The following is a 15,620-nucleotide window of genomic DNA, read 5'->3' on the forward strand; positions in this document are numbered from 1 at the left end:
ACTAGCCCTCCAACACCACTTCCAGCAGCATCTGGTCTCCCATCCAGGAACTGACCAGGACCAACCCTGTTTAGCTTCTGAAGAAAGCCAGCAGTGGTATACAGGGTGGTATGCTGCTGGCCAATTTACATGTCAGTGAATAGCAAGGACACTTCATAACTTAATTCTACCCGCCATCCTATTTTCTGGTTATTATGAGTCCGAAAATGACCAAACCAGATGCATCAAAGTCATTCCTATAGCAATGGTTCCCTGGTCTCTACAATACTATGTCTGGCAGTATGTTGTTATTGTAATGTAAACGTGACCCGAGAACCAGAGGTGGAAAAAGTATCGAATTGTCATACTTGACTAAAAGTGAAGATACCTTTAATAGAAAATGACTCAAGTAAATGTGAAAGAAATCTCAGTAAAATACTACTTAAAAGTGTATAGGCATTTCGTTTTAAACGTACTTAAGTATCATAAGTAAATGTAATTGCTCAAATATACTTAAGTATCAAAAGTAAAAGTATAAATAATTTCACGTTCTTTAAAATAAGCAAACCAGACGGATAGCCAGGTGCACACGCCAACACTCAGACATCATTTACAAATGACGCATTTGTGTTTAGTGAATCGGCCAGATCAGAGGCAGTACTGTTGCAGACACCCTTGACCATACAAGGGACTTACAAAGTTCATATTTGACATATTATCCATTATTCAAGGAGGATATAGACTAATGCTATTTAGGAGAACTCCTTGGCCCAAGGCCACAGTAGTACAGTCTATATCCAAATCCAATTATCGAGCCGACTCGCTTCGGTATATCTTAACACTGCACTACGTTTGAAACATGTAAAAGAGGAATGAATAACAGATGAGGTACATTTCCCCTACATCTGTTTTCCTCCTGTCGCTAAATCAACTGTTATGACTTTTTAGAATTTAAATACACGCTGGATAGTGGATATCCCACCCTGTCCAAACTGGTAAGGGTGTCTGAAATTGAACAGTGAGTCCAGCACTTGTAGCGTTGAGGACGTTCAGCTGTCGCAGCCACTGCCTCGTTACAGTTCCCAGTCAGAAACCTATATGTGCAACACGGGCTCCTGTCCTGTTAAAATGTTCTGTCCCTTCCCATTCCTTCCCACTCAGACCTGGGTTTAAATAATATCACATGTCCAGGAACGTCAGTGGTAACAGCAGTTTCACGATATCGTTACCTAAACATGCACACGTCCATAGTGCTCTCGTTCACACAGCACACAAGTGCAACACTCTCTTAAGTAAAAAATACTTTAAAGTACTGCTTAAGTCATTTTTGTTGGTATCTGTACTTACTTTACAAATGATCTTTTTTTACAACTTTTACTTCACTTACATTCCTAAAGAAAATAATGTACTTTTCACTCCATGCATTTTCCCTGACACCCAAAAGTACTGTTTACATTTTGAATGATTAACAGGACAGGGAAATTGTCCTATTCACGCACTTATCAAGAGAACATCCCTGCTCATCCCTACTGCAAAAAGCAGAACAATGATGGAGGTTGGTTTCACCTAGACCTGTCAATTGCACTACACAGTCACATCACAGACCACGTTAATTAATATCCTCGTTTTAAAGCTGTTTGTCACCGAAGGAGACTAGACTCATTATTCCTTAAAGCACCTCACAGAAAAGGTACACATTTGTCCATATAAGTTCATACATTCATAAGGCAACAACAAAATTACATGTCTGTTTGTGTCAGGTGTCCAAAAGTGGAGGGGGGGGTAGTAGGTTGGATTGGATAACAGTAGTGTTCTACTGACACAGTACACTAGTAAACACATTCCCTCATATGTTCTGTAGTGACTGACATTGTGTCGTTAGTTACTGCATTATTCTGCATCAGCAGAAAATCATCCAGCATCCGGACCCCTGACAGGCATCATTGAGTCATCTGCTCACAAAAACAGGAGGCTGCACCCAATCAGACGGTGCCCCAACTCTTGGCATATTTTGACTATTGATGGAAAAGGTTGATGAGGTGGCGCGGTTATGACAGTTATTACTCAGTGAATAGTTACTAAACATGCAATTGTCATAAGGTGGAGAAGGGGGGGGGGGGTAACCATGCACATTGTAATTTGCACACACAAAATATCACACCCCCTTCTCACCCGTACGACACAACGAATCAGAAAGGAACGAAAAGGGAAATATTTTAGACTTGTATTGAGGATTAACCCAGGATGTGCAGCCTACGGAGTGATTATTTTGAATCAGGTATTATTAAACCATGACAAGTGGTGATAAAAATGAGATGCAGGCCTGTGCTCATTCAGCTCCTCCTTAAACTGACATAATTGTCATACGTCCCCATGCAATGTGCATAGAAATATATCATTCAATCCTCTTGTGAAGGCAATATCACGGCTAGCCTATACTCCTCTGCCAAGCATCCTGCTCTATGCTTTTGTGTGTTTTCTCCATTTAGGTCTCTTTTGAAATGCAACCTCAAAAAAAAGAGGGAGTGCAGATTGAAGCGCAGCATGTGTGTTGCCCCTTGTGAGTCGGGCTACGACTCTGCATTCTGCCTCGCACCATTTTCCCAGAGCTTGTGTCCCACTCCGCTGCTCTCCCCCTGAGCTCCCTGGTGACTCGTAACGACCAATCGCCCCCTCCGCCCCTCCCTGGGGGACGGCAGCAGCTGCACAGAGTCACTGGGGACTTAGAACTTTACAGCTAGGACCCATGAGGCCATTTTCACTCAAACCAACAGCTCTGGGTTGGGGCCATGACTGACAGTGTTATTGTTGCAGTGGTCATTTCAACTCACTTGTGGTTTTGATTTTTGCTATGTTTCAAACATCTCTGACAACAACATTTAAATAATACAAACACATTTAGCATTATGGACCAGAGTCACAAAATGCACAATTAAGTATCGATTCCATTCTATTATATTGTGTATACTACAAGACCAAAAGAATGTGGATCCCCCCCTTCAAATTAGTGGATTCAAATATTTCAGCCACACCTGTTGCTGACAGGTGTATGAAAAAAGGGGACACCGCCATGCAATCTCCATAGACAAACATTGGCAGTAGAATGGCCCGTACTGAAGAGCTCAGTGACTTTCAGTGTGGCACCATCATAAGATGCTACCTTTCCAACAAGTCAGTTCGTCACATTTCTGCCCTGCTAGAGCCCTGCTAGAAACATATAGTGTAGAAATTGTCTGTCCCCAGTTGCAACACTCACTACCGAGTTCCAAACTGCCTCTGGAAGCAACGTCAGCCCAAGAACTGTTCGTCGGGAGCTTCATGAAATGGGTTTCCATGGCCGAGCAGCCTAAGATCATCATGCGCAATGCCAAGCGTTGGCTGGAGTGGTGTAAAGCTTGCAGCCATTGGCCTCTGGAGCAGTGGAAACGTGTTCTCTGGAGTGATGAATCACGCTTCACCATCTGGCTGTCCAACGGATTAATCTGGGTTTGGCGGATGCCAGGAGAACGCTACCTGCCCCAATGTATAGTGCCAACTGTAAAATTTGATGGAAGAGGAATGGTCTGGGGCTGTTTTCAGGCTAGGCCTCTTAGTTCCAGTGAAGGGAAATCCTAACGCTACAGCATACAATGACATTCTAGACGATTATGTGCTTCTAACTTTGTGGCAACAGTTTGGGGAAGGCCCTTTCCTGTTTCAGCATGACAAAGACCCTGTGCACAAAGCGAGGTCCGTACAGAAATGGTTTGTTGAGATCAGTGTGAAATAACTTCACTGGCCTGCACAGAGCCCTGACTTCAACCCCATCGAACACCTTTGGGATGAATTGGAATGCCGACTGCGAGCCAGGCCTAATCTCCCAACATCAGTGCCCGACCTCGCTAATGCCCTTGTGCCTGAATGGAAGCAAGTCCCCGCAGGAGAGTGGAGGCTGTTATAGCAGCAAAGGGCAGACCAACTCCATATTAATGCCCATGTTTTTGAATGAGATGTAGTGTATTATATTATACTGAAGGGTTTAGTTTGCATGTAGTCTGGCTTCGGGTTGTATACGTCAGTGATGTAATACTGAAGTAGTCTAAACATCAACTGAATATTACGTATGGGTCAAATCTATACACTATTGGCTACACTGGAATGCCTGTTGAGTGTGTAGATACGGGCGCGACTCCCTCTTGTGGCGTCGCAGTTATTATGCGACGCCTCACTTAATCCACTTGCTTAGGGAGGAGCGCAGGGCTCAGATGCTGGGGTCCTAGGCAGGCTGCGACTCTGTGGTTTGGTTTGGACTTCTCACTAAAAGAATGCCGCCAGTGGAATAGAATCGGACCATCCGGTGCTATTGAGCTACAAAAATATATTTACTGATACTTCATTTGAGATTTTGTGACATTTTTGCTACCTCAAAGAACTCCAAGAATATCCTAGGCTGGAGCAGTCTTCAGTTTAAAAAAAAGAAGGAATAGTTGATCCTGCATTTTCAGACAGAGGGAAGGTGCTGTTATTGCGCATCAGTTTTATTTTGTTGTTGGGGAAAAAAATACCCATTTAATAGATGAAACAATCTAGATACCAATGGAGCTTTTCATAAATTGAAGACAATTCACATATGTGAGAAGAATGTTCCATTTCATGTCGTTTTCTTTTAATATCGGAAACAAACAACACTGAACAACAAAATAAACATTACGAATACCACTTTGTTTTGCCTTGGGATCCAACTATAAAGTTTTCTTTATGGAGTTTCAAAATGACATATTCTAATTTGATGAACGAAAGCAATGACGGAATATATTTTGAAAAAGCTCTCAACGAATCTTTCCTGGACCAAATCTTATTCACAGACAACAGCACCAACTCCACCAGCTGCAAGAACATCACACTGGACCCCCAGGTCATTGCGGTCGGGGTCTTTCTATCCGTGTTCATCTTGGTGGCTATCGTTGGGAACATTTTGGTTATCCTCTCGGTGCTATGCAATAGACACTTACAGACCGTCACGAACTTCTTTATAGTCAACCTGGCCATAGCGGACTTGCTATTGAGCATTATTGTGCTTCCTTTCTCCGCGTCTTTGGAAGTGCTAGGATGCTGGGTGTTCGGCCGGATCTTCTGCAACGTATGGGCAGCGGTGGATGTTCTCTGCTGCACCGCGTCCATCCTCAGCCTCTGCATCATCTCCATAGACAGGTACATCGGGGTCAAACACTGCCTCAAATACCCCACCATCATGACGGAGAAGAAAGCCGCCGTCATTCTGGTGTTGGTCTGGGTCTCCTCCATGGTCATCTCCATAGGACCGCTGCTGGGATGGAAGGAACCGCCGCCGACCGACGAGAGCGTCTGCAGCATCACCGAAGAACCGGGCTATGCCCTATTCTCCTCGCTCTTTTCCTTCTACCTCCCGCTTATGGTCATCCTAGTGATGTATTTCAGGGTCTACGTGGTGGCCCGGAGGACTACCAAGAGTTTAGAAGCGGGGGTCAAACGGGAAAGAAATAAGTCGATAGAAGTGGTGCTTAGGATACACTGTCGGAGCATGCTGGAGGATACTTCCAAGAGTAAAAACCACCCGTTCCGGAGTTCGCTGTCCGTGCGCTTAATGAAGTTCTCCCGGGAGAAGAAGGCTGCCAAAACCCTGGCGATTGTCGTCGGGATGTTCATCCTGTGTTGGCTACCGTTTTTCTTTGTTTTACCACTGGGTAAGTGTTGGATTGATTATCAACATTTAAATTGCAATGTATTGAGGCTACAGTTGAATTGGTTCTGTGTTTTTTTTAACCGTATGTAAAATATGTGTCCCAGAATCTGCAGATATGTGTGCGCGCTCGCGTGTGTAATCAGTAGGATTCCCTGTAATGATTGACGAGTGTTCACTTCAATGCTGCCTGGATGGAGCCGATCCAACGTGTCCATATTACTCAAATACGATTAAATTACTTTGAAGTTATATCTTGTTCACTGTGCTTATGTTTACATATTTAAGTGCACTATTTAGAACATGAAACATGAAACAAGGATGTTTAAAATTCCTCCAAGAGCATAATTATTATGAGAAGGTTGCGGGCAGCGTGTAAACTGCCAATACAATACAATCTTTTGATATCTGGAATTGTGAAGTTTTGGGTTTTATTTTTTGCCCCTACTGTACACGTACAGAGATGACCACTATTGTCTCTGGAAGATCACAATTACTCACAATTACGCACGACATATGCTCTGTAATACTGTACTTAAATCAATCATGGATAGTTCTAATTGTGGCATCCGGCATCATCAAACATAACTTCAAGTCCGATATTGCATATACATGTGCAATTCATCGATTTATTGTTCACAGTCCATAGACATAAAATATCATTCAATGGCGTCATCAGTTGTGCTTAAAGCCCTACTGTTTTGTAGCAGTATGTTGAAGAGCAAAAACAAGCCATTGTAATTCTGTCCTGACATAAAAGTACACTCAAGAAAAACGATGTTATTTATCATAGTGATTAAGAAGTCACATTCAAATATATAATATGCCCCACCAACATTAGACAACTATACAGAAAAACTAAAATTGCGTTAAGAAGTAAATGAAATCAATGATGAGAGAATAGTCAGATGAACTGACAGCTGACACAGACATGGTGGTGTAGCAGGAAGATGGGCATGTCATGAACCAAGCGGTTGTGAGGACATGTTGAATCATAATTACTATATAAATGAACATGCACCATTTAAATCAACTAAATTGAAAAGATTTCATGTTATAAGCTGTGAGTAATCAGTTGCACAACCATTTTTAGTTAAGATTCCCAAATAGTAGTTTCTAGTCGAATGAAGGTATGAGTTGAGCAAACGTCATTTTAAATTGACCGAATGTTTGACAACGTTTTCCCAAGTTGGAGCTTGGTTTGGACCAACTCAATTATTTTTGTTCAGGTAACACTTGAGCGGAAAACTTGAGTAAACAGAAAAAAGGCTGTGCAACAAGTTACTTAATAATAATTCGTTGAAATAACTCGAGTTGTGTTGTTGTTGTTTTTTTTACAGTGAATTTATCTACAACAACAGCTCAATAGAAAAGGGAGTCGAAAGGGAGTAGAAGGTGTAAAAACGCAACGCATAGATACACAACACTATATACTATACAGATAATCAAACAGCAAAAAAAGCAATGTGTAAGAGTAAGTGCTAGAACCTTTGGCTGATGATGCTTTGAGAAACAAACAGGTGACTTGTTCACAGAGCAGCAGACGGTCAATAAAATGGTAACGAATAGAACGGTGCTTTAATGGTGAAATGGGGTCAGGCGTAGAGATGAGAGGCATAACAGGAGGAAATCAAATGCCACTGATTATGTCACAGGTAATAGGTTTTATTAGGAGCATCAATGGGAAAGACTGGGGAATAGCGGAGCCATTTAGGATAACATCCCACTGGGCAAAAACTAGTAGAATCAACATTGTTTCCACGCCATTTCAACCCCACAAAATGATGTGATGACATTGATTCAACATGGAAAACTGATTGGATCAACTTAAAAGCATTTCATGTTTTTTTCACCCAAATTTTTACCGAAATCCAATGACATGGTGACATTTTTTGTTGAATTCACATTAGTTGAGAACTGAGTGGCGCAGTGGTATAAAGGCACTGCATCTCAATGCAAGGGGTGTCACTACAGTCCCTGGTTCAAATCCAGGCTGTATCACATCTGGCTGTTGTTGGGAGTCCCGTAGGATCGACTGGGGTAGGCCGTCATTGTAAATACATATTTGTTGTTTAACTGACTTGCCTAATTAAATAAAGGTTAAATAAATGTTTAAAAAAAAATCTTAACTAGATTTTGATCTGGCGTCTCTGCCCAGTGTGATGTTAAGTAAGAAAGACACACATTGTACACACAAATGGCGGTCAGTGCCATTTAAGATGAGGGAGGACACACCTTTCTTTTCATGAGCATGGCCTTATTTCTCTTACAGCATATTGGATGGCTGTCATTCACATTCCGTTCACCCAATGCAACATTGATAGGTTTAGGTTTCTACATGATACTCAAATTTTCCCTATACCCATCATGAGGTTGCTACAAACTAGCCTAGGAATGAAAGTTTACAACGTAGGTGCACACTGGTCGAGAGAACATTTTAAGGTGACAGAAAGTGACACATGGACAGACAGTGACGCATTCAATACTGCCTTGCACACTAGCCTGCATCTAGCTCATCTAGGGTGTAATCATTAGTCCAACAGTTGCAAACAGAGTGTTTCTATCGGACAAATTCAGGAAAGTTTGTCCCCGTTTCGTTCTGTTTGCTTCTGTTTAAGAAACATTTTTCAACTGAATTTTGCTAAATGAATACACCCCTGATCACACGTAAACACAGTTCCCTTTCATAGCAGCCACGTTGTATTCCTTCTCGCATCTATGCGCTCTCCTCTTCTTACCTTTTCACTTCGCTTGTGGACTCCAATCCACAACACACCGGCAAAATCTAAGACCTAAAATCTAAAATCTAAAGCCTATTTACTCTGTTCCATCTGACTGCTTAATCCATTGTCTCATCAGACCTGCCAGGGAATGTATGAATTTGATCTCCACTATAAAAAGCATGTAGACATTATCTCACATATCTTTTAGACTAACATTTAGTTTTCAATGTCGGAAATTTGTATGAACCTTGTTGTCTGTCTATTACATTTGCAACACTGCTTCAATATTCAAATTCGATCTCCAGCTGCCCCATAGTAATGAACGTGTCGGGAGTCGGGACGAGATAGACAGGCAGGCAGCATTTCTCAGCCAGTCAAAATCATGAATTAGCCAGCATAATTTTTATGGATATACAGTGCATTCGGAAAGTATTCAGACCACACTTTTTCCACATTTTGTAATGCTACAGCCTTATTTTAGAATGGATTAAATAGTTGTTCCCCCTCATCAATCTACACACAATACCCCATAATGACATAGCAAAAACAGGTTTTTAAACATTTTTGCAAATGTATCCCCCCCACAAAACATAAATATCACATTTACATAAGTATTCAGACCCTTTAGTCAGCACTTTGTTAAAGCACCTTTGGCAGCGATTACAGCCTCAAGTCTTCTTCGGTAGGACGCTACAAGCGTGGCACACCTGTATTTGGGGAGTTTCTCCCATTCTTCTCTGCAGATCCTCTCAAAATCTGTCAGGTTGGATGGGGAGCGTCGCTGCCCAGCTATTTTCAAGTCTCTCCAGAGATGTTCGATCTGGTTTAAAGTCCGGGTTCTGGCTGGGCCACTCAATGACATTTAGAGACTTTTCCCCAAAGTAAATTCCACGTTGTCTTGGCTGCGTGCTTAGGGTTGTTGTCCTGTTGGAAAGTAAACCACCCCAGTCTGAGGTCCTGAGCGCTCTGGAGCAAGTTTTCATCAAGGATCTCTTGATACTTTTCTCTATTCATCGTTCCCTCGATCCTGACTAGTCTCCCAGTCCCTGCCGCTGAAAAACCTCCCTGCAGCATGATGATGCCACCATCATGCTTCACCATAGGGATGGTGCCAAGTTTCCTCCAAGTGCATAATTATTATGAGAAGGTTGCCGGCAGTAACATTTTTTTTATATCTGGAATTGTGAGGTTTTTATTTTTGCCCCTACAGTAAACGTACGGAGATGACCGCTATTGTCTTTGGAAGATAAACGTAGCAGACTGAGAAAATTCTAATATAGCATCCCTCTGTTTGAGCAGGGTCTTTGAGTAGGTTAAACTAGCTAGCTGCATTAGCTTGCAAAGTAATTGAAATTGAAAATGAAAAATAAATAGAAAAGATTAAATCTCTCTCTGTCTCTTGCTTCTTCTTTATTTTGGAAGAAATGTAATGTATGTGTTCAAAACTGGTCAACTATTGTGTTTCTCTCTCTCTGAGTCAACTACTCACCACATGTTATGCACTGCAGTGCTAGCTAGCAGTAGCTTATTCTTTCAGTACTAGATTCAAATCAAATCAAATCTTATTAGTCACATGCGCCGAATACGAAAGGTTCAGACCTTAAAGTGAAATGCTTACTTACAAGCCCCTAACCGACAGGGCAGTTAAAAAATATGGATACGAATAAGAGATAAAGGTAACAAGTAATTAAAGAGCAGCAGTAAAAAAATAACAATGACGGGGTGACGGTACAGAGTCGATGTGCGGGGGCACAGGTTAGTTGAGGTAGTATGTACATGTAGGTAGAGTTAAGTAAAGTGACTATGCATAGATGACAACAGAGCGGGGCAGTGTGAGGGGGGGGGGCAATGCAAATAGTCTGGGCAGCCATTTGACTAGCGGTACAGAAGTCTTATGGCTTGGGGGTAGAAGCTGTTAGAAGCCTCTTGGACCTAGACCTGGTGCTACGTTACTGCTTGCCGTGTGGTAGCAGGGAGAACAGTCTATGACTAGGGTGGCTGGAGTCTTTGACAATGTTTTGGGCCTTCCTCTGACACACCTGGTATAGAGGTCCTGGATGGCAGGAAGCTTGGCCCCAGTGATATACTGGGCTGTTCCCACTACCCTCTGTATTGCCTTACGGTCGGAGGCCGAGCAGTTTTCCATACCAGGCAGTGATGCAACCAGTGCTCTCGATGGTGCAGTTGTAGAAACCTTTTGAGGATCTGAGGACCCATGCCAAATCTTTTCCGTCTCCTGAGGGGGAATAGGTTTTGTCGTGCCCGCTTCACGACCGTCATGGTGTGCTTGGACCATGTTAGTTTGTTGGTGATGTGGACACCAAGGATCTTGAAGCTCTCAACCTGCTCCCTTGCAGCCCCGTCGATGAGAATGGGGGCGTGCTCGGTCCTCTTTCTCCTGCAGTCCACAATCATCTCCTTTGTCTTGATCACGCTGAGAGAGAGGTTGTTGTCCTGGCTCCACACGGCAATGTCTCTGACCTCCTCCCTATAGGCTGTCTCGTTGTTGTCGGTGATCAGGCCTACCACTGTTGTGTAAACAGCAAACTTAATGACGGTGTTGGAGTTGTGCCTGTCCGTGCAGTCATGAGTGAACAGGTAGTACAGGAGGGGACTGAGCACGCACCCCTGAGGGGCCCACATGTTGAGGATCAGCATGGCGGATGTATTGTTACCTACCCTTACCAACTGGGGGCGGCCCGTCAGGAAGTCCAGGATCCAGTTGCAGAGTGAGGTGTTTAGTCCCAGGGTCCTCGTCATATTGATGAGCTTTGAGGGCACTATGGTGTTGAACGCTGAGCTGTAGTCAATGAATAGCATTCTCACATAGGTGTTCCTTTTGTCAGGGTGGGCAAGGGCAGTGTAGAGTGCAATACAATAGAGACTGCATCATCTGTGGATCTGTTGGGGCGGTATGCAGATTGTAGTGGGTCTAGGGTTTCTGGGATAATGGTGTTGATGTGAACCATGACCAGCCTTTCAAAGCACTTCATGGCTACAGACACTAGACACTTGCTAGTTGGTCAGCACATGCTCTGAGTAAACGTTCTGGTAATCCGTTTGGACCTGCGGCCTTGTCTAAAGATCTTACTCGCATCGGCTGCGGAGAGCGTGATCACACAGTCTTCCAGCTGGTGCTTTCATGCATGTTTCAGTGTTATTTGCCTCGAAGCGAGGATAGAAGTAGTTTAGCTCGTCTGGTAGGCTCGTGTCACTCCGACGAGCGTCAGAGCCGGTGTAGTACGACTCGATCTTAGTTCTGTATTGATACTTTGCCTATTTGATGGTTCGTCGGAGGGCATAGCGGGATTTCTTTTAAGCTTCCGGGTTAGAGTCCCGCCCTTGAAAGCGGCAGCTCTAGCCTTTATCTCATTCATTCTCTGATCCTTTGATTGGGTGGAAAACATGTCAGTTCATGCTGCAAGAGCTCTGATAGGTTGGAGGATGTCCTCCGGAAGTTGTCATAATTACTGTGTAAGTCTATGGAAGGGGGTGAGAACCATGAGCCTCCTAGGTTTTGAATTTAAGTCAATATACCCAGAAGAGGACAGAAGCTAGCTGTCCTCCGGGTACACCATGGTGCTACCGTACTGAGTGCAGTTGAGGCTACTGTAGACCTTCATTGCAAAGCAGTGTATTTTCATCAATTATTTGATGTGAGTATATTTCGTATAGTTTAACCTAAAAAGGAAAACTTTAAAAATGTTTTAACATTTTCATTTTTATGAAATTCACTGAGGAGTATGGTCCTCCTCGGAGGCGGAGCCTCCACTGACACACACACACACACACACACACACACACACACACACACACACACACACACACACACACACACACACACACACACACACACACACACACACACACACACACACTCTCTATACATCATCCTTTCTCATCCATTGTTTACAGTATGTATCAGGAAAATGATTCCAAGCACTTCATTAGAAAACCAGTTCCACCCAGCGCTTAATTTTTTGGCCTCAGTTCTAAACTCTTAACAACAGAACAATAGAACAAATGGACTGTGCCCCCAAGACCAACAAAATATTTTAGAGATGGGCAATTCTAATAGCAATATTCTGGCAAGCATTGCTTTTGGAACAATGGGGGAGTTTAGTCAGGCACCATATAGTTTAGAGAGGGAGGCATCTTTTAGAGGACAGCTACTAACTTTGCAATAGGGCTTTCTTTTAATGGGAAATCCTTTTCGCACCACAGGTGTTAGGTTTAGCCAGAAAAGTGTGTTTAAAACCATTGGGGATTCCCGTGTCAATGGACCATTGTTTGTAACATTCTTCTCATATAGAGCAAGCTACCACAGTCTTGTTTTGTATAAGCCTACACATAACATGCTATGCCTACTAATCAACTTAAGTTCCTTAGATTTAATTTCCTACAATCCCCCGGAATGTTATTGTGCATACTTTGCTGTTGGTTGGCTGATAGCATCTGTTGGCTCAGACCCAACCAGCACGCTCTGCTACTTGTGCCAGGCTAGCTGTGCCTCCCCCCAGCCCCCCAGCACCAGCCTTCCAACCTCCCAGCTTCTCAGTCCTCCAGCCCTCCAACTTCCAGTCCCTCAGTCCCCAGCTCCCCAACCCTGATTCAATTACTTTTAAGTTACATATCTCTTTCACTGTGCTTATGTTTACGTATTCCAAGAGCACTATTTAGACAGTGAAATATTAAACAAGGATGTTTAAATTTCATCGGCACGAAAGAGAGTCTATTAAGAGAGATGGGTAACTCTAATTGTGGTATTCAGGCCGCTGACTCCAGGAACTTAACGGTCCACTGCCATTAGGACAGCTGTAATTGAACTTCATTAGAGTGGGGGGGTTCCCCCCCCCTCTTCCTCACACGCCCAACAGCCAGGATGGGGGGAAGAAAAAGGATGGGGGGGAAGGGAGGAGGTAAAGATGGCACCATTCCACACGTACAATACCCCTCTCATTTTTTTGTTCTCTCCCCCCTTCTCTCTCAAAACCTGCCTTTCCTCTCGGCTTTTCCTCTCCATGTCTCTGAGCTATCCTTTGCATGCAATGGCTTGGTAGACTGAAGTGAGAAACATGGCTTGGTAACCTCTTGATAGTGCACAGAGCGAGGAAGGCAGCGACCAAGGGCGCAACAATAAATCCACAATAAGCAACCACTGAAGGCATTGTCATTATCTTAGGCTAAAGAAATGTGACACTGATGATGCTCATAACTATGTTTCTGTGGCTCCAGTCCACATGACACATCTATTTGTGTTGGAACACAAGCTTCAGAATTTGTCCGAACACACAAACGCACACGCACACAAACACGCACACAAACGCACACAAACACGCACACAAACACAAACACATATGCACACGCACACGCATATAGACACACACACACACACACACACACACACACACACACACACACACACACACACACACACACACACACACACACACACACACAAAAAGCCTTAGTTACCAAAGTCTTTCAAATGTTATCACCTCACCACTCAAATGTTGAGTGACTCTCGAATTCTAGGAATAGAGAGCAGTTCAAAAGAGATCACGTTTTACACTTCATACACGAGCCTTATCGCTGTAGGAATGTCAGTGTTAATGTGGTGGAGAAACTGCGACAGTCTGACAGCAAGAGAAAATAATGGAATTACAGTCAGCCCAACATTTGACTTCTTCCTATAAACCAAATGTCAGTGCTGTTCATAGGTCTAATCTAAAACTGAGAAAATATCAACGTCGGGGCCGTGTGCTGTTAAAGTCGAGGAACAAAACAAACAAGACATTTTGAGGCCAAATGTCTCTACCTTAAGGAGGTAAACTAGTGATATACTGTATTCAGTATCCAATGTGTACAGTAATGTGACAGAAAGCTTGATAAAGGATACACATTAGAAACATTAGAATTACAACTCTAACCATATTCTGTAGATATCCAAACTCAATCATTTGACAAACTGAACAGACACGTTGTACGTAATCTGAAACTGTAGTTACGTATCGGTTCTGATTGTTACAAAGGCATCTGATGATGGCCTCAACACCACTATCAAAATGTTATTGAGGACACTGATATTGTAAGGAAGGAGGCCTTTGACTCCAAGCAAAACGAGACTACTGTATAGATTTGTCCCAAATGACCACCCGTTTCCAACATAGTGCATTACTTTGTCCAGAGCCATATGGGTCAAACGTAGTACGATATATAGGGTGCAATTTGGGACATACCCCATGACTAATATGTTGTTGTGCTTTTTTCCCATGATGCCACTGAGAATATCCCCATAACCGTGGTGGGGGAGAGGTGGGAGGGGGTAAGGGGAGCTCTGCTTTGCCAAAGGAAATAATTAGCTCAGGAAAAACAGGCCTGTCCGATATTATCTTTGAGGGGATTTTTTTTAATTTCACATTCTTGATAGGTCTTGAGAAGACTGGCCAATAGCGAGAGGGGCTTTGCCATTTGTTTCTCTCATCATCTATTTGAAAGAAGACAGATTGTGAGGGCTTGTCCAATTTAGCAGGTTGTGTCCACCAATAGACGACCTCTGTAAGCATAGTTTTACCCTTCCCCCTTGGCTATATATATAGTGATCAATGTTGGTCCAATTTTCAACCTGCTGTAGGCCTATCAGACGCAATAACAATGATTCTTACGTACATTTTTTTTGTACGGCCCAATTTTTTGTACGGTTACACTTAAGAGGATATCTGTCCTTTTGTACAGAGAAGGATGCTTCTTAGCACTTCTAAGCACTTTTGCAATCAACTCCTTTCTCCGTTGCACTGATCCGTTCACTCCGATTCATAATGGGCCACTATTGCCAGAGTGAAAAGAGAATGTTGAATCAGAGTGTGTCCCACTATGTCCTCCTGTGCTTTTCTCAGCCACATCTCTATAGAACATCCAAAGTCATTAGTCTGGACCAAGCATCTTATCACCTTGAACACAACCTAAGGCAGACTTAAATGGATCCTTCATCCAAATTACGAAATGACACATTGGTTTCTGCATCTGGGGTTGAACTATACCTGTAATGCTCTCTGGAAAATGCATACCCTATAAAGGCTTACAGAAGGTGTAAGTAAATACAGGAAGTTAGTGAGAAACACATGGCAGGAGGCTCAATCAAGGTAGTCGTCTTGACTTCTTTCTTATGTCATTCTCGTTGGCACAAAACGTTTTTAAAAAGTGTTGATAGGGGATAGAAT

At 43.1% G+C, this 15,620-nt stretch overlaps 1 protein-coding gene across 1 annotated transcript in view; it reads left to right on the forward strand.

Annotated features, from left to right (window-relative positions):
- The first annotated feature begins 4,202 nt into the window (after window positions 1–4,202).
- The window catches only part of LOC112231715 (alpha-1D adrenergic receptor), a 32,312-nt gene continuing 20,894 nt past the window's right edge, over window positions 4,203–15,620 (forward strand). Inside the window, exon 1 of the mRNA XM_024398441.2 lies at window positions 4,203–5,681. Coding sequence (XP_024254209.1) covers window positions 4,730–5,681 — 952 coding nt within the window. The 5' untranslated portion in view covers window positions 4,203–4,729. The remainder of the gene's footprint in view (window positions 5,682–15,620) is intronic.

Source organism: Oncorhynchus tshawytscha, linkage group LG34, assembly GCF_018296145.1.
Source record: "Oncorhynchus tshawytscha isolate Ot180627B linkage group LG34, Otsh_v2.0, whole genome shotgun sequence".
Lineage (NCBI taxonomy): Eukaryota > Metazoa > Chordata > Actinopteri > Salmoniformes > Salmonidae > Oncorhynchus > Oncorhynchus tshawytscha.